The sequence below is a fragment of the Sprattus sprattus genome, assembly GCF_963457725.1.
Source record: "Sprattus sprattus genome assembly, chromosome: 17".
NCBI classification, from domain to species: Eukaryota; Metazoa; Chordata; class Actinopteri; order Clupeiformes; family Clupeidae; genus Sprattus; species Sprattus sprattus.
The window spans coordinates 25,732,900-25,751,702 of NC_137915.1; the positions used below are offsets into that span (position 1 = coordinate 25,732,900).

The 18,803-nt window shown below is 45.0% G+C and overlaps 1 protein-coding gene across 1 annotated transcript in view; it reads right to left on the reverse strand.

Annotated features, from left to right (window-relative positions):
• The window catches only part of tmtopsb (teleost multiple tissue opsin b), a gene marked incomplete at both ends in the record, with an annotated part of 45,309 nt that extends 27,564 nt beyond the window's left edge, over nt 1-17,745 (reverse strand). Inside the window, 2 exons of the mRNA XM_080854730.1 lie at nt 7,814-8,142; nt 17,376-17,745. Of these exons, the coding sequence (XP_080710856.1) occupies nt 7,814-8,142; nt 17,376-17,745 (699 nt within the window). The remainder of the gene's footprint in view (nt 1-7,813; nt 8,143-17,375) is intronic.
• Nucleotides 17,746-18,803: the final 1,058 nt, after the last annotated feature.

The following is an 18,803-nucleotide window of genomic DNA, read 5'->3' on the forward strand; positions in this document are numbered from 1 at the left end:
AAACACAATACCCCGTCATTCATGCCATTTCCATCAGCAGAATGCAAAAACAAAGGTTCACCTGCTGTAGGCACTAATTACCCGGCACTTCTACGCTACCAGTCCCATGGCAACACTGAAGGACCCGCACGCAGGTGTGATGGTGGCTGCCCCCCGTCATGAGAGCTTTGTGACGTCACAGGGGCCAAAAAAAGGCAAACCGAACAGGTGCCACGCAGAGGATGCCACACCTTGTATCACCCCACCTCCCAGGCCCCCAAGAAGAAAAGAAGCAGTCTAGAAATGTGCTCTTTTGCCTTCCAAGAGAAGCTGGAGGAGTCAGTGACTTTTGCTGTCAGTGGGTATTAGGTCACTCGTGTGTGATCTTGTTTTTCTGGAGCCTTTTGTGGATGCGGTGATCTATCAATGTTGAGGTGGCAAAACCTCAAAGCTTTTTTTTGGTTCAATTCAACTCTATTTTAAAAAGGGGTAAAGCAAGGAGGGGCGGGGAGAGATTAACGTCCAAGCAAGTCGACCGGCAGCGAGTAAGGCCTGTCTCTCTCCGAAATCCACAAGGAGAGTTGAGCAGACAAGCACTGACACCGATGACAGGCAGTGTTATTAGCTCTTACATTTTTCCCAAAACACAGGTTGGACCAAGCTTTTCAATGACAGACTTCAAGATAAAAATGGCACATTTATGCATATTCAATCAAAAAAAGCTGTCCACCTCATGATGCTCTGATGGAGTGATGGGGTTTGTGTGTTTGAGTGTGTGTGTGTGTGTGTGTGTGTGTGTGTGTGTGTGTGTGTGTGTGTGTGTGTGTGTGTGTGTGTGTGTGTGTGTGTGTGTGTGTGTGTGTGTGTGTGTGTGTGTGTGTGTGTGTACTTTTTTGTACAAATAAAGCAGGGAGGGGACATGTTTGTCTACACAGTCTGTGAAATATGGTCTGGACCCTAAATGGCTCGCCAGGCCTTTTGAGAAAGCTGTGTGTACCCTGCCAGGAATTCCAGTCTCCTGAAATGACTGCTCTTCAGCAGTAAATTGCAGGGGCTGCTTCTCCACTCTTTGTCTCCTCTGAAAGGCAGTGATTACAGGGGATTGCCATTTTAAAAGAAAGCTAATTAGACTGCAGGGCATAAAACAGCCCATTAGAACAACATCCAGTTTCCAGTCCTAGATATGATAGCCACCGTAAAAGCTATGTATTCATTCAAGTTAACCCCAGTGTTTGAATCAAACAAGACCCACAATTTCCCTTCCTGAATGTCAGTGTAGCATCAGCAATTCAACATGTATAATATGCCCATTCAGGTGAAAGTCCCTTTCAAACGTAATGGTGGAAATTTAAGGTTTTGGAAAAAATGTGAGGATCAAAATGTTGGTGGGACGTGTCAAAAATTGAGAGATAGAGACAGCAGTTGGGAAAATGGCAGGCATTTCTCCATGAATTCTGTGGGTTTATTAGAACACTGACTAGAACACTCTCAATCTCTTTCCATTTCTCTCTGCCCCCTCCTCACCTCTCTTCCCCTCCCATGACAGTACTGTCACTTAAGAGTCTTGACTCGTGTTTTTTTTACCCACATCAGTCTAGTCCCTTCTCGCTTCCCTACTCTATTTCAGGCTCAGTTTGACATCACACAGCAAGACAGGTAGTGTCTTTATAAAGGAGGATAGATGTCCACAAAATGGCTAAACCCCGGCTGTGTGGCATTTTAGATGGATTTGACGACTGAGAGCACAGATAGGGGACGTGTTGTGCTGTCTGTGCCGGTGTGTATACGTGTGTGTGTTCCTGTGGTTTTAGGTTCTGTAATGGTTCTGCGCGTGTCTATTTCTACTCTGTGTGTATGTGTATGGTTTTTATGTTTGTATTTGCATATGTGTATGCATGTGCGTGCTTGTGCCTGCAGGTGTTCTGGGGACCCGTGACCAAATCTTTTATACCTCAGTTTGACACAGTCTCCTTCAGTGAGTCTTTTCTCAACTCATCCAGCGTCTCAATGCACGCATCCCAGGCGGGCGCCTTTTAGGGGATAACGGGACTCAAAGGGGAGGCTGGGGAAACCAGAAGAAAGGAATATTGCTTTCTTAGTAGATGAAGAGAAATGAGATGGGCAGGAGTTTAATTCCCTTTGCCTGTGGAAATGGAAGACTGGCAACTGTGCTGCACCTTAAAGGCCCTCAAGAAAGTCCCTGTCTCTCAACTGTTCCCAACATGATTGGGCAGATTATTGGCATTCCATACCATGCTCCGTGGTGATAATTACCACTAGATGTGAGGGAGGGGGAACATTATGCTCAAGACTCAAATCATCATAATTACAGCTTGTCAGCTTTGGGGAAGATTTGTGACAGCAGACTCAGAGCGTGTGGCCCTTTCCCTATGACTCGTTTTAATTCACTAGGGGGTTGCAAAGAGTACTCAAGTATTCAAGTAATCGAGCAGCTACATCGGTTTTGGGGTTTCAACATTAACATCGAGTACTCGATAGTCATGTGATATTTCCCATACTAGTTTGTTTGACAGGGGTTAGACAGGGGTTTTGTTTGACAGGGGTTAGACAGGGGTTTTGTTAGACAGGGGTTAAGCAGGTTTTGGAGGGAGTTGAGAGCAGAGAAGAAGTTGATTTGGAGCTGGAGTGTTTTGGATGGCATAGGTGAGGTAAAGTACTCAGTTAGAGTTTGTAAATATTGAAATACATTGTTTGGTAGTTCTTTGAAAAAAAAAACGACTGTTGTGATAAAATAAAAATGCAACAATTGTGAGTTGTGGACAGATATCTCAAGGATGGCTCAAACTTTGACTCAAATAATAGGCCAGGCTAAGCCCACTAACATGGCTAAAAATAATTTAGTTAAAAAAATAGACTGTTATTTTTTATGGTTGGGCTAATTAATAATGACCAAAATCTACAAAAGAACAGCCACTACATTTGAACCCAAGAAAAGGATTATTGAAAACAGAAGGTTGTCACATTTGTGTCGACATATTATTTTAGAACAAAAAAAGCACTTTGGGCATTCGGTTCTCAGAAGCACTTGCTAAAAAAAAGATAATGGTGCTTTTGGGCACTCATTGTAGCCCTTAAGTCCAGAGAGAGCGATCTGTCTGTGAAGCCCACTGATGGGAGCTAATGTGAGCATTAACTCATTATTCAGGAGTGGGCAAAAAACTGTTAGCCCACTCTCAATTTAAGAACAATATAGTTGTAAGTTGTAAGACTGTTGAAAAAGTTCACTCTACTCCAACTAAATCAAAGTGCTCTATCATGTATGGAAATGTTCTCATGCTTGCATAAGTGGCAATTCTTTGAACTGGGTACTGGCGTACAGGAGGCCTGCAGAGAGGATCTGCATCTATCCATGTGCATCGAGGTGTCTGTTAATGTCCTTCCCTCCGAGGGAGTCCCTCTCTGCATACTGCCATCCTCCACTCTCTCTGACCAGAGTTCCAGGTACCACTCAATGCGTGACACGAGAAGCTTCAGACGTCCCCATGTCCCTCTCCTGTGTCCTGAGTGTTGTGCTTTTTACTTTACATTGTGACAACATCAGCTCTTTGGGTGTTAATTCTGCTCTCATGTCACCCTGGAGGCCCCGATCACAGTCCTTCCACAGTCCCTGGCCTGTCATGTCTAAGCTGCCCCCTCCGTGTGCAGGTGGGCTGGGTGAACCCGGTCAAGCAGCAGGGTGTCCTCAGATGCATCGGCAGCGTGCTCTCTGGGGCCTCTCTGAGGTTAAGTGCTCTTGCTTTAAAAGTATAAACTGATGTCCGAGCACGGCATACTGATTCAGAACATGCACTGCCTCTTTAAAAGACTTTCTGCATCCTTGCACTTTCAAGGTCCAGAGCATTTTTTTTTTTTGTTCCCTGCTCTGTCTCTCACATTCTGTCCTTCTTTTCCCCCCCTCTCTTTCTCTCTCCCCCTCTCTGTTAGGTCAGATTGGTACAGAATGTATGCTACACTGGGCCAAGTTCTGCGTATTCAAAGTCTGCTGACTCCTCAGAGAGCGAGAAAATGAGAGTAGGCTGGGGAATTTGTGTTCTCTTCATGGCGCATTTCCTTGGCAGTGCTACACCCACATGTTGGTGCATCGCTTCCCCCACTTTCATCTATTTAAGATCCCACAAACAACCACAATTAAATCAATGCATTTGCTGTGCTCACACTTCATGCTCAAAGAGGCCTGTGACTAAGCAGGCCTGGTTACTAGGTCATCCGATTAGCAGCACGTGGCAGCTGCTCGATCTCATTGTGTATGTATCTATAGATGACCTTCTGGCCAGAATGAGATTCAGAGGGTCTTCCAGTCCCCCTGCATAATAGCTGCCTTTCAAGTCTCCCGAAGAAAAAGGACCTTGAATGCATTGTAATGTGCTTCCGCTCCTTTCACTGACTTGGACCGGTGACGTTATCGGCCAAAAGTAATGGTTATGCATTTGTAAGCGGCATACACTTGTTCACATTGTTTTTCTGGTCGGAAAAAAAAGGCATATCTGCCACGAGCAGATGTGTGCTGTTTGACCAGAAAGGACCCCCCCCCCCCCCCCCCAAGACTATCTGCATTTTTGCAGGTGTTTAGCAGTTTGGACTGGCCTGGGTTGGACTGGGTCATGGAGATCTTTTGTTTTGGGACAGCGGGCTGAAAAACTCTTAGAGTTTCTTTCATTCGTGTTTTTCTTCATTGTTAGCATTCAAGGCAGGAGAGAGCTGCTTCTGCACAAAGTGAACAACTACGGCCCAAGGTATTGCTTCTCGCCATTTCAACACATGAGGTTGTTTTTCTGGCACAGGGCAATGCACAAAAGCAAAGATGCACGCTTCAAATGAGAGGGGACCAAGACAATTTCTGTTTTCATTAATAATAAAATCAAAAATAATACCATGCCATCTCAGACGAATAACTAACTTCAAGTATCAGGGACATGACAACAAAATGACCAAGTGGAGTTCCACTTTGCTCCCACACATTTTGTACCTACTGGTGGGACCAAGTGGAAAATGGTGGCCAGAAGTCTTGAGCATAACTACATAATACATAATACCCAAACGTCAGTGTGCAGCAGCCTCATTTACATGGACCTCGGTGCATTTTGTTACAATGACACTCCAACTGATTGTGCCAAACACTCCCACCCCAACACGTAACAGCGGGTATGAGGCACTACAATTGTAGAAATAGTTTTGCCATGTCAAAAACACTCTTATGTGCAGTCTTAGCATCTAGCTTTAGAATAAGAATAGTGGTTAGAATTAGAACATACTCTCCTCAGAGATACCACCCTTAATGACCACAATCCTCTGTCATTCTACAGACACCCACAGTGTTTCATTACCATAGCGATGACGCGCCCACCCCTTTGCTCCTCACAAGACTCTTGTAAAAGTTTGAGGGCAAATTGCTCTGACATCCAATATTCTGACTTGAAGGGGAGTTGATAAATCATCTGACCGCTGGAGTAATTTAGCACAGCTTAAGGGACCACAGCATGTTAGACTTATTCACTTGGGACTACACTATGGTACCTTGTTATAATGGGACAGTGTACACTGCTGCGATAACAAAAGAAAAACCCTTATAAAATGCTGATAAGGCAAAAATGCTTTACTTCGTCAGTTCCCCTGCTTCTATAGGTTATGCACAAAATGTGTTCGCATCAGGTCTTAGTTCCATTACTACATTCATGTCTCAGACATTTAAAAAAAAAATGTACAGACCTCTGTAAACGCTGCCTCCACTTTGTACAGAACAGCACAAACTTTATAAATCCCTTGCTTAGCCATAAATACATGCCTACACACACACTCTCTCTTACGCATACACACTTGTACACACACAATCAGGGGATACAGAGTTGTCATGCTCACACCCCCTAAGCTTCTTTTCAGCTCTGTGATTTCTTTATCATTAAATTAGACCCAGTGTATATCTAATGCTGCATTACATGGAGTGATTATGAATGACTGCACACAGCACACCTACGGCCAGTTTAAATAAAGTGTAGCCTGCAGTACAGTAGCTTACAGAGTCTCAATTCGATTGGCACCTTCTTAATCATAGTGGGAGTCCCAGGCAAATACCCTGTTCTGTCTGTTCTCTGGTGGGTTGGGGCAGGATTTGGACTGGGTTTGGGTAAAAGTTTTTTGTTCCACGTGGGCTGCAACAATCCACTGTAAATACAGACCCATCATAACAGACTGAAACCAACCTCTCTATACTGCACAAATAAGCCATAGGTAAAAATGAAAATATGACATAATGGCATAATACAGTGGCGAGGGGCAGTGAGGGGTGTGTGTTTATTCGTTTTAATGGCATTCATGTGTGAGAATCAGGGACGTGCACAGGAGTGGGCTAAGGTTGCTCGGGCAACTGCCCGTTTGCCCTCCTCAACTGAAGTTGCCCCTCCGAAGGAAATATATATATTTGCGATCAGATGACGGGGGCGTGGCAGCGGCGGTTAGTGTGAGTTTAAAATGATATTGGCAAAATTTGCGATCAGAAGACAGGAAGTGGAGCATTTTGCCTGGACAGAAATTAGCAGAAAAAAGTGTGAGCTTTCTTTGAAAGTCTCTCCACAAGGTGTGTGACTTTTTTTTAATCTTTGCCCTGCAGCTCCATGTTGAGTTGGTTGAAGTGATGGAAAGCTATAACTATTCTCCATTAGAGACAGACATTTTATGCTTTTTTCTGTTTTTAATCATGGAGAAACATCAGGATCTCATCTCCTAGTTCAGAAATGTTTGATACATTTCTTTTGCTAAGCAATCTAATGTCATTGTGGATGAGCCAACCATTATACTGAGCTGACATGTGTGTCAACAATGGGTGGAAAAGGCAGTGCTGTAAGCTGGAGGTATAACGAATACAATAAATAATTGACATGACAGAGTTCATAGTCTCTTTTAACTCACAACTAAGTTTAGCACAGGAAAAGCTTTGGAGGCAATCTAACAACCTAGACACACTGTGCCCCAACCGCTAACCTAGCCACACCGTGCCCCAACCGCTAACCTAGCCACACCGTGCCCCAACAGCTAACCTAGACACACTGCTCCAACCGCTAACCTAGACAGATACACTGTGCCCCAACCGCTAACATAGACACACCGTGCCCCAACCGATAACCTAGACACACTAACCCAACCGCTAACCAAGACACACTACCCCAACCGCTAACCTAGACACACTAACCCAACCGCTAACCTAGACACACCGTACCCCAACCGATAACCTAGACACACTGTGCCCCAACCGCTAACCTAGACACACTGTACTCTGCACGCCATCGCAGGCCCACCATCTGTTACCAGCAGAGGTGGATTTAGTTATTTGGGGTTTTAAGGCGAGGATTGGGGCCCTCCTCACCACGCAACTACACATTTATTAAGGGGTATGCACCATCAATACTGGCACCGGGAACAGGGCATGCTATGGATAATGTGCTGGCCCCAGCCACTGAGCCGCCAATTGAATAGCCCAGCTGTAAGAAAATGGTTTGGTTAACAATCTAGTTTTCTACTGGATAAGCCAGTGTAGTTGAAGTCGTTGCCTTGTTTGAAGCGCACAATTGTCCAACTGTCTGACTGACAATTGTCCAGTTAAAACAGAGCAAAAATCTGCAAACCTTTTGACAGTGAGGGATACAATTTGGAGGGACAAGTGTGTGTGATGCAGGTGTGTTTATGTGTGACTATGTGGATTCCCTAAAAACAAGTACACACAAACAAACAAACAGAACACACACACACATACATATTTATATACGTATATGTGCATATTCACATCCACACAGCAGTGTAATGTCTGTCTGTTTGAACCTACCTGTTTGATGGCCTGCAGGAGCTTACCATAGCTGTACACAATGACGGCGAATGGGAGGATGAGACAGAAGACGAACAGGCAGACGATGTAGGACACGTTATTGACCGTCTTGGCTGCCCAGTTCACGGAGCAGGTGGTGCCGGGCCCCTCGGGGCCATAGCGGCTCCAGCCAAACAGCGGGGGCACAGACCAGGCCAGCGAATAGACCCAGGAGAAGACGATGCCCCCTGCCACCTTCCTGTAGTTGGTGTTGTCTGCCTGCGTGGCCCCCATCATGGTACAGTAGCGCTCATAAGAGAGCACGGCCAGCGAGATCAGGGACACGATACCTGAACAGAAGAGAGAGAGAGGGGTGGGAGAAGAGGACAAGCGGAATGAGATAAATGTAACTAAGAGATTTGACAAGCACTACTCCCCATGCGCTGAGTGGGTATGCGCTGGTCTTGATGAGAGCATGTGTGGGAAGGAGAGGGCGAATGGAAAGAACACGAGAGCTTTCAAATTGCATTGACCTAATGTCATCCATGACTGTGTGTGTGTGTGTGTGTGTGTGTGTGTGTGTGTGTGTGTGTGTGTGTGTGTGTGTGCGTGTGCGTGTGCGTGTGCGTGTGCGTGTGTATGCGAGTGAGTGTGTATTTGAAAGAGAGAGGGAGAGAGAGAGAATCACCACCATCAGGACACAAATAAATCAGGAAACAAATTAAATGTCAGTTATCATTTAGTTATTGTCAAGTACCTTCAGCTCGGATAAGGAAAAATGCATGAATACTTCTGAGTGGGATTTCTATTTTCTACAATATTGTTGGAAGGTCTCATTTTTTAAACCCATGGCTGGAAGCATAGAAATACTTTGAGAAATAGTGCAACTACGATGGCAGAAACGGACTATGATTTACCACCATAGTCACACGTCCCTTCCACCCACTCAATACGGGCTCGTATTCTTTAATAATGACTCTAATAAATCCTAAATAGGATGAACATGCCTCTTCCTCTTTGTCTAATACATGTATGTGTATGTGTGTGTGTGTGTGTGTGAGTGTGTGTGTGTGTGTGTGTGTGTTTAGGAAAGACAGAAATGTAATTGAACTCTTCCTCTGAGTGCCTGACTGTGGTAAAGCACGCCGTATGCTCATATCAGGAGTAAAGCTGAAGAATCCCTTCTGGCTATGATAATTTGGACTACAAGTGGGTTATAGTGATGAGTGAATGAACTCCTCCTGTTGCTGTCCTACATAAGTCTGTAAAACCATATTTGTTGTTGATGCTGGAAGCCCAAACGGAGCTCAGTATAGAGCCATATCAGCAAGCACACAGCAGGGAGACATGCATGCACCCACACAGGTCTTTGGTGCACAAATAAACACGTACATTCATAATCTCTGACAAACACAACATTCAACACACACACACACACACTAAATGTATATTTAAATGCTCCTTCAAAGTGACCTACAGGTTCCTATTAACACAAGATGTAATCAGATAGAGTGGAATAGTCTTTCCAAGAAACAGAACCCAGCAGAAAAGAAACCACACAAACACACACACACACACACACACACACACACACACACACACACACACACACACACACACACACACACACACACACACACACACACACACACGCACACACACACACACACACACAGTGAGAGAGAGAGAGACCATTATTTTGACAAAATAACACAAATATTCCCAGAATTCCACCATCTAAATGATCTGGACAGACTATCAGTTCTACTGGGAGAGAGGGAGGACTGTAGACTGGCAGCAAAATATGTATCAGCCTGTCATGAGCTCCACAGTAATGTGAACCCCCTGTCCACAACTTATATTTAATGTTTAATAATTGACAATTAACCTGCTATATGTTTATATTTCATATTGTTACCATATATGACTTATTGTTTAAAAAAGTATTATTATTATTTATTCATATTAATTGTGAATGTACATTTTATGTAAACATGCTTTGGCAACGTTGTATTGTATGCAGTCATGCCAATAAAGCCTTTTGAATTTAATTGAATTGAATTGAGAGAGAGAGAGAGAGAGAGAGAGAGAGAGAGAGAGAGAGAGAGAGAGAGAGAGAGTGAGTTGTTTCAGAATGCAAAATCAACACATTAATAATTGAGCACTGAGGAAAGTTCCTGAAAAGCTGCACCTGCAGCTGGTTTCTCATAGCACCACATCAGCGAGCTCCACTCCCATCTTCCTCTTGGCACCTCATTCATTATTTACCCTCACAGTGCAACAGAGACCCGCTCCTCACTGACTCCAGCCTCACAGAGGTCCGCTCCTCACTGACTCCAGCCTCACAGAGGTCCGCTCCTCACTGACTCCAGCCTCACAGAGGTCCGCTCCTCACTGACTCCAGCCCCACAGAGGCCCGCTCCTCACTGACTCCAGCCTCTGAGGTCCGCTCCTCACTGACTCCAGCCTCTGAGGCCCGCTCCTCACTGACTCCAGCCTCACAGAGCCACTGAGGTCCGCTCCTCACTGACTCCAGCCTCACAGAGGCCCGCTCCTCACTGACTCCAGCCTCACAGAGGCCCGCTCCTCACTGACTCCAGCCTCACAGAGGCCCGCTCCTCACTGACTCCAGCCTCACAGAGGCCCGCTCCTCACTGACTCCAGCCTCACAGAGGCCCGCTCCTCACTGACTCCAGCCTCACAGAGACCCGCTCCTCACTGACTCCACCCCCACAGAGGCCCGCTCCTCACTGACTCCAGCCTCAGCTGAGCCCAGACAGTTTATGCTTTGTGTGAGCGCTCCATTATGCCACATGAATATTTGATATGATACACATGTAGGCTCTTTTTCAAACCGGACCTTCCCTACTACCACTCCGCCAGTGTGTGACTCTGTTTGAGGTCACACTTGTGGCTGCGGATGGCACTCTTAATAAAGGGTAGAGTGTGACCCAGTTGAGGGCACGCTTAATGAAGGGTGTGGTACAGTGAAGGACACTCTTAATGAAGGGTAGGGTGTGATACAGCGGAGGACACTCTTAATGAAGGAAGTGATACAGTGGAGGGCACTCTTAATGAAGGGAGTGATACAGCGGAGGGCACTCTTAATGAAGGAAGTGATACAGCGGAGGGCACTCTTAATGAAGGGTAGGGAGTGATACAGCGGAGGGCACTCTTAATGAAGGGTAGGGTGTGATACAGTGGAGGGCACTCTTAATGAAGGGTGTGGTACAGTGAAGGACACTCTTAATGAAGGGTAGGGAGTGATACAGTGGAGGGCACTCTTAATGAAGGGTAGGGTGTGATACAGCGGAGGACACTCTTAATGAAGGAAGTGATACAGTGGAGGGCACTCTTAATGAAGGGAGTGATACAGCGGAGGGCACTCTTAATGAAGGGTGTGATACAGCGGAGGGCACTCTTAATGAAGGGAGTGATACAGCGGAGGGCACTCTTAATGAAGGGTGTGATACAGCGGAGGGCACTCTTAATGAAGGGTAGGGAGTGATACAGCGGAGGGCACTCTTAATGAAGGGTAGGGAGTGATACAGCGGAGGGCACTCTTAATGAAGGGTAGGGAGTGATACAGCGGAGGACACTCTTAATGTAGGGAGTGATACAGCGGAGGGCACTCTTAATGAAGGGTAGGGAGTGATACAGCGGAGGGCACTCTTAATGAAGGGTGTGATACAGCGGAGGGCACTCTTAATGAAGGGAGTGATACAGCGGAGGGCACTCTTAATGAAGGGAGTGATACAGTGGAGGGCACTCTTAATGAAGGGAGTGATACAGTGGAGGGCACTCTTAATGAAGGGAGTGATACAGTGGAGGGCACTCTTAATGAAGGGAGTGAGGCACTGGAGGGCACTCTTAATGAAGGGAGTGATACAGTGGAGGGCACTCTTAATGAAGGGAGTGAGGCACTGGAGGGCACTCTTAATGAAGGGTAGGGAGTGATACAGCGGAGGACACTCTTAATGAAGGGTAGGGTGTGATACAGTGGAGGACACTCTTAATGAAGGGAGTGATACAGCGGAGGGCACTCTTAATGAAGGGTAGGGAGTGATACAGCGGAGGGCACTCTTAATGAAGGGTAGGGAGTGATACAGCGGAGGACACTCTTCGATTAATTGATAAGCGGCGTTTTTCACCTGAGTTTCAGTGCTTCAATAGGGCCTTTACAAATATCAGCTAAATAGTTGAGTTATTATATTACATTACATTATGATAATTATATTCTATTCTATTCTATTATACATTCCTCAAGTAATTATGCATTAGGACAGCGGAGGACACTCTTAATGAAGGGAGTGATACAGCGGAGGGCACTCTTAATGAAGGGAGTGATACAGCGGAGGGCACTCTTAATGAAGGAAGTGATACAGTGGAGGGCACTCTTAATGAAGGGAGTGATACAGCGGAGGGCACTCTTAATGAAGGGAGTGATACAGCGGAGGGCACTCTTAATGAAGGAAGTGATACAGCGGAGGGCACTCTTAATGAAGGGTAGGGAGTGATACAGCGGAGGGCACTCTTAATGAAGGGTAGGGTGTGATACAGTGGAGGGCACTCTTAATGAAGGGTGTGGTACAGTGAAGGACACTCTTAATGAAGGGTAGGGAGTGATACAGTGGAGGGCACTCTTAATGAAGGGTAGGGTGTGATACAGCGGAGGACACTCTTAATGAAGGAAGTGATACAGTGGAGGGCACTCTTAATGAAGGGAGTGATACAGCGGAGGGCACTCTTAATGAAGGGTGTGATACAGCGGAGGGCACTCTTAATGAAGGGAGTGATACAGCGGAGGGCACTCTTAATGAAGGGTGTGATACAGCGGAGGGCACTCTTAATGAAGGGTAGGGAGTGATACAGCGGAGGGCACTCTTAATGAAGGGTAGGGAGTGATACAGCGGAGGGCACTCTTAATGAAGGGTAGGGAGTGATACAGCGGAGGACACTCTTAATGTAGGGAGTGATACAGCGGAGGGCACTCTTAATGAAGGGTAGGGAGTGATACAGCGGAGGGCACTCTTAATGAAGGGTGTGATACAGCGGAGGGCACTCTTAATGAAGGGAGTGATACAGCGGAGGGCACTCTTAATGAAGGGAGTGATACAGTGGAGGGCACTCTTAATGAAGGGAGTGATACAGTGGAGGGCACTCTTAATGAAGGGAGTGATACAGTGGAGGGCACTCTTAATGAAGGGAGTGAGGCACTGGAGGGCACTCTTAATGAAGGGAGTGAGGCACTGGAGGGCACTCTTAATGAAGGGTAGGGAGTGATACAGCGGAGGACACTCTTAATGAAGGGTAGGGTGTGATACAGTGGAGGACACTCTTAATGAAGGGAGTGATACAGCGGAGGGCACTCTTAATGAAGGGTAGGGAGTGATACAGCGGAGGGCACTCTTAATGAAGGGTAGGGAGTGATACAGCGGAGGACACTCTTCGATTAATTGATAAGCGGCGTTTTTCACCTGAGTTTCAGTGCTTCAATAGGGCCTTTACAAATATCAGCTAAATAGTTGAGTTATTATATTACATTACATTATGATAATTATATTCTATTCTATTCTATTATACATTCCTCAAGTAATTATGCATTAGGAAAAGAAAGCAGAAAAGGTTTTTTTAATGGTATAACAAAATACATTCTTTAATTTAAAACAAAGCAATAAATGATGGACTGGCTCAGTTCTTGCATTTGAAACAGACATAAAAAAAAAAGAATAGAAGAAATTAAATAGAGAGCCAAACAGAATATTATTGAGCCTATCTTGTAACTATATACGTAATCTTGTATCTAACTTGTGGATAGATTATGAAGAAACTGCATCTAGGCTATTACAAGCTAAATAGCCAACATAACTCTCTGAATTTTAACTCGCGCTCACGTTAGTGAGGGATAGAGTACCGGTAGTTACATTCTTAATGGCAAGCCATCAGGCAAAGGTAAGCTAGCCCGCTAACGAGCTAGGTATCTAATATCATTAAGCCTGAGTGAGCTAGTCCGCTATCAAGCTAAATAGCCAACTCAACTCTTACTTACTTACTAACTCTCATGAGCCAAACTCGCGGGCACACGTTAGTGTAGGGCACTCTTAATGAAGGGTAGGGAGTGATACAGCGGAGGACACTCTTAATGAAGGGTAGGGAGTGATACAGCGGAGGGCACTCTTAATGAAGGGTAGGGAGTGATACAGTGGAGGGCACTCTTAATGAAGGGTAGGGAGTGATACAGTGGAGGGCACTCTTAATGAAGGGTAGGGAGTGATACAGCGGAGGGCACTCTTAATGAAGGGTAGGGAGTGATACAGCGGAGGGCACTCTTAATGAAGGGTAGGGAGTGATACAGCGGAGGGCACTCTTAATGAAGGGTAGGGAGTGATACAGCGGAGGGCACTCTTAATGAAGGGTGTGATACAGCGGAGGGCACTCTTAATGAAGGGAGTGATACAGCGGAGGGCACTCTTAATGAAGGGTGTGATACAGCGGAGGGCACTCTTAATGAAGGGAGTGATACAGTGGAGGGCACTCTTAATGAAGGGTGTGATACAGCGGAGGCACTCTTAATGAAGGGAGTGATACAGCGGAGGGCACTCTTAATGAAGGGTAGGGAGTGATACAGTGGAGGGCACTCTTAATGAAGGGTGTGATACAGCGGAGGGCACTCTTAATGAAGGGTGTGATACAGCGGAGGGCACTCTTAATGAAGGGTAGGGTATGATACAGTGGCAAACTTTGTAATGCACTTGATGAAAAACAGAAACAAAAGTCATTTTCATTGAAATAACAAACATAAGAAATGTTAAAAGCACTATACAAATATATGTTTTGGAGAAAATGTAGGATTCATTTCCCCTTTACTCCTTTCATTCCACACACTGTGTGTGTGTGGAGCTGCATTTCATGTTCTTATTTAGGTTAACTTTTCCATACGTTGTAATATATAGACTCATACATCTTCCGTGTTTCACTGCTTTTACTGCTAATATCTGTTTCACTGACATGCTGTACATTCCTCTTTAATTAACAAACGCATCCATGCGGCCAGAACCAAACCAACTACCAGGTACTGCAAGGACACAAACCCGCTCAGGCATGCTGATGGAGGGCTACAACACACCACCTCCACACCAGCACACTCCCTGCTATCTGTTTGGGATGACCCTTAAGGTGGTGGACCCTCCGTGTGAATGCACAAACAGAGTGACAGTGGCTAGGGAGAGGGTGTGGGAGGTCATTTGACAAAGGGTCTTAAGATTGCCACATGCTCAAGGACATCTCAGCTGCATATGCGGATAAACTATGTTGTGAAGAGTGTGTTTGTGGGGGGGACGCTTCTCATTACTGGAGTGCTTAATGGTTCTTGCAGTCATGTTGGAAGAGGCTAATCAGAGGAGAAGAGACTAACGAGAGGACATGAGCAACTTCACCGCAACGAGAGCCACTGTCTCTTAGGACTGCCTTGATTGAGACCAATCAGAAAACATCACCTGTTGTTTCAAATGCAATTTCTTTGCAGCCATCTGTTGGGGCAGCGGCATCAGAGCCAGTGACAGTAAGAAACTGAACAGGCTGATAGAGAAGGCTGGCTCTGTGCTGGGGACTGCTCTGGAGCCCCTTGAGATTGTTGTGGAGAGAAGGATGTTGCAGAAACCGCTCAACATAATCGACAACACTTCACAACCCCTGCACGACTTGCTTCAGCTCCGCAGCAATAAGGACTGCCACAGGAAGTCATGCCAGCCCACCGCAATAACAATGTTCTAGTGTCAGGAGAGGAGACTTATATGAAATGCATATTCTACATTTAATTTGCACTTAGAGCTGTACCTCAAATTCAATTTACAATTTACAGTACAATTTCTTTTTGAGGATCCATAGAGTAATGTATCGATCTATCTATCTATCTTCTTATCTATCTACACAACTACCAAATACACGTCAAGCATACACACATAAACAGGTTTGCGCGCTTGCTTGTGTGCGCGCATGCAGACACACACACACACACACACACACACACACACACACACACACACACACACACACACACACACACACACACACACACACACACACAGTCCCCTGCACAATGCAGCATCTATCACTTCTACTACAAGAATAGTCCACTCATCAACCACTGGCAGATGAGCCCAATGCACCCCTCAAGCCCTGCCCAAAAAACACCACTAGAACCTCCCTCTGCTTTTAAACTGATTGCATTTGCACTTCACTAATTAAGATTGATAATGAAGCAGGAGTCCACTGCTGTCTAATAGGGACCACAATCTTCTCAATGATGTTTTTATGAATGACATTTGATTGTCTCTTGGGCGTATTTTGTGTCTCTTTTTGAAAAACGAAATGACAAGATGCTTATTTGAAAACAGATAACTCAGGCCTTTTAAAATATAATAATAAAATTAAAATAAAATTCTATGATAGATCGTGATCTAGGGTTAGAGGCAGACAGTGTGAGACACTGGGTTTTATCTCAACCAATGTCGCCTGTCTATTATGGAGTAAACATGACTTATCCCTGCATCCAAGCAACGTCCAAGGCCTTTATTACTTGACTGTGAGTGACTTCTTCTAAACCTCTCACACTAACATACCCTACCACACTACCATACAGAGATTCTTTTTCTCACACATTCACTCACCCACACACACAAGTGCAAGCATGCTCATACTCACACACATACACATACACATACATAAACACACACTAACTAACATACAGGTGCATGCACACATACTGCATACACACACAGACACCGACATGACACACAAACACACACACATAAAACCACACACACACACACACACACAGAGAGAAAAACATCCAGATGCACATGTACACATATATCCATACATCCATGCACTTGCAACAAACAACAACACGCACACACTTAACGGCCTACAGACACAAACAAACATGCATGTACACATATGTAAAGACATCAAAACATTAACTGGAAGAGCAGGATAGTTTCTCCAGTGTAGCCCAGTATGGCATGGCATCTAAGATGGGCTTCCAAGATGCCTGAACCATGTACACAATTAACTGATAAAAGTAACGCTCCATCTACATGGCTAGCCAGTTACGAATGACATTTTGACACATTTTAACTCAAACCCAATCACAAACAAGGATAAAACACATCTCGGTTTTCCGTCCTCTTGGTATGGGTCAAAGGATGAATCAGCAGCATTTCCTCTCATTATTTACTTTTCTACCGAAAGTAGGCTAATTTTGGAAGAAGGCAGCCCCTCTCCGTCTCAGCATGAGGACTTGGCTAATTAAACAAACAAAAAAAAACACTATCCAGCGTTTGAGATCGAACGACACCAAATATTTCGTCAAGCTTACAGTAAAATGAACTGGTTATTTTATACAAAGACATGTTTCATTCCTAAATGAATCGCAGGGGAGACAGAAGATACCCAAATAATGGCACTTAAGCCTATACAATCCGTCTACATGCAAGGAAAACGGCACTGAAACAAGGACAGTTTATACTATTCTCTCTGTAAACTTTTTGCAATAGAAGTTTTCGTGCGCAAAAAAACTCACCTAGGCATGAATTCACAAAGCCGTACCACACACACCCTGCGGGTCCGATAAGCCAGCGTCCTTGAGTGCTCGCTGCAAAGCTGAACGGAGTTCCCAGGACACACACCAGCAGATCACTGACGGAGATGCTCACCAGCAGGCAGTTAATGGGCGAGCGCAGCATCTTGTAGCGACAGAACAGGATGAGTACGATCATGTTATTGAGGAAACCGAAGGTCCCGATAAAACCTAGACACACGGCGACAACTAGGTGTCCAGTCGCGCTCAGAGTGTGGTCTGAAGAAGTCCCTTCCAAGTGGTCGTCACCGCTGCTGGCGCACCACGCGCCACCAGACCTAGCGCAACTTAGACTCACGTTGGACACAATCATGATGATCGGGGTTCGTCCATGAATAGGTGTTTCATGGGTTCCGAGAAAAGAAAAGAAAATAGCAGACTCTGATTATCAGCAGGCTCTGATTAACATTTTCTTTTCTGTGGACATCACCATTTTGACAAACAAACAAGTTTGACGAAGTACCGAGGCATTTTGAGAAATGAAACCAGGAAGAAAGTTTTACCGCGCACTAAATCCAAATTAAAGAGGATTAAAGTGCTCTCGGGCTATCAAGTGGTGAAATAGGACAAACGTTTATTATCCTGTCGGTGGCAATTAGTGAAGAATATGGTTCTTTCCAAACATGGTCAGTGAAAAGCCAGTGCTCCACCGTGTGGCAGTGTGTATAGGGACACAAGGCAACCGAGTGGAGTCTGAGTTTATATCATCCACCTCGCTCCTGACGTGTGTGTTGCGAACCCGGGAGATAGTCACCATTTGAAAAAGAAAAAAGAAAAACACACACACACACACACACACACACACACACACACACACACAGAGAGACGTCATTACGACGAAAGTAAATACTCATTTATTAATAATCATGTGAACTATTGTAAAGGTTTTTACTTTAAGTAATTTGCAAATATTAATTGTATTCTGAAAAATAACGTCACTCCATCATTTTTGTTTGCTTTTTCCAGAATTACATCATAAACATAGATAGATACAAATCTTTTTATTTTGGACTGTTATTAACTTCACAATATGAAGCAAAATGAGACATAATATGTGTATGCTTGTGGTATGCTTGTACGTTGGTATATATTTCATACTGCCAAGTGACCTTGTGATGAGAAATTGTTTTTATACTGACAGGGAGGTTGACAGAAAAGCAAAGAAAAGATATCCTACAGATTCATTTTACTGTCGTTGGTACCTAGGCATACACAGACACAACTTCTTAGTTGCATAGTCAGGAATTTTGGGCGACGCACTTAAGCACGTAAGGGGGGGTATTTTACCGCGCAAGGGGGGGTTGTGTATCTTAAAGGCGGCTGCATGCTACAGCGTTGGGGGTTAACGGTTGCGCAAAATTTACTCGGTGC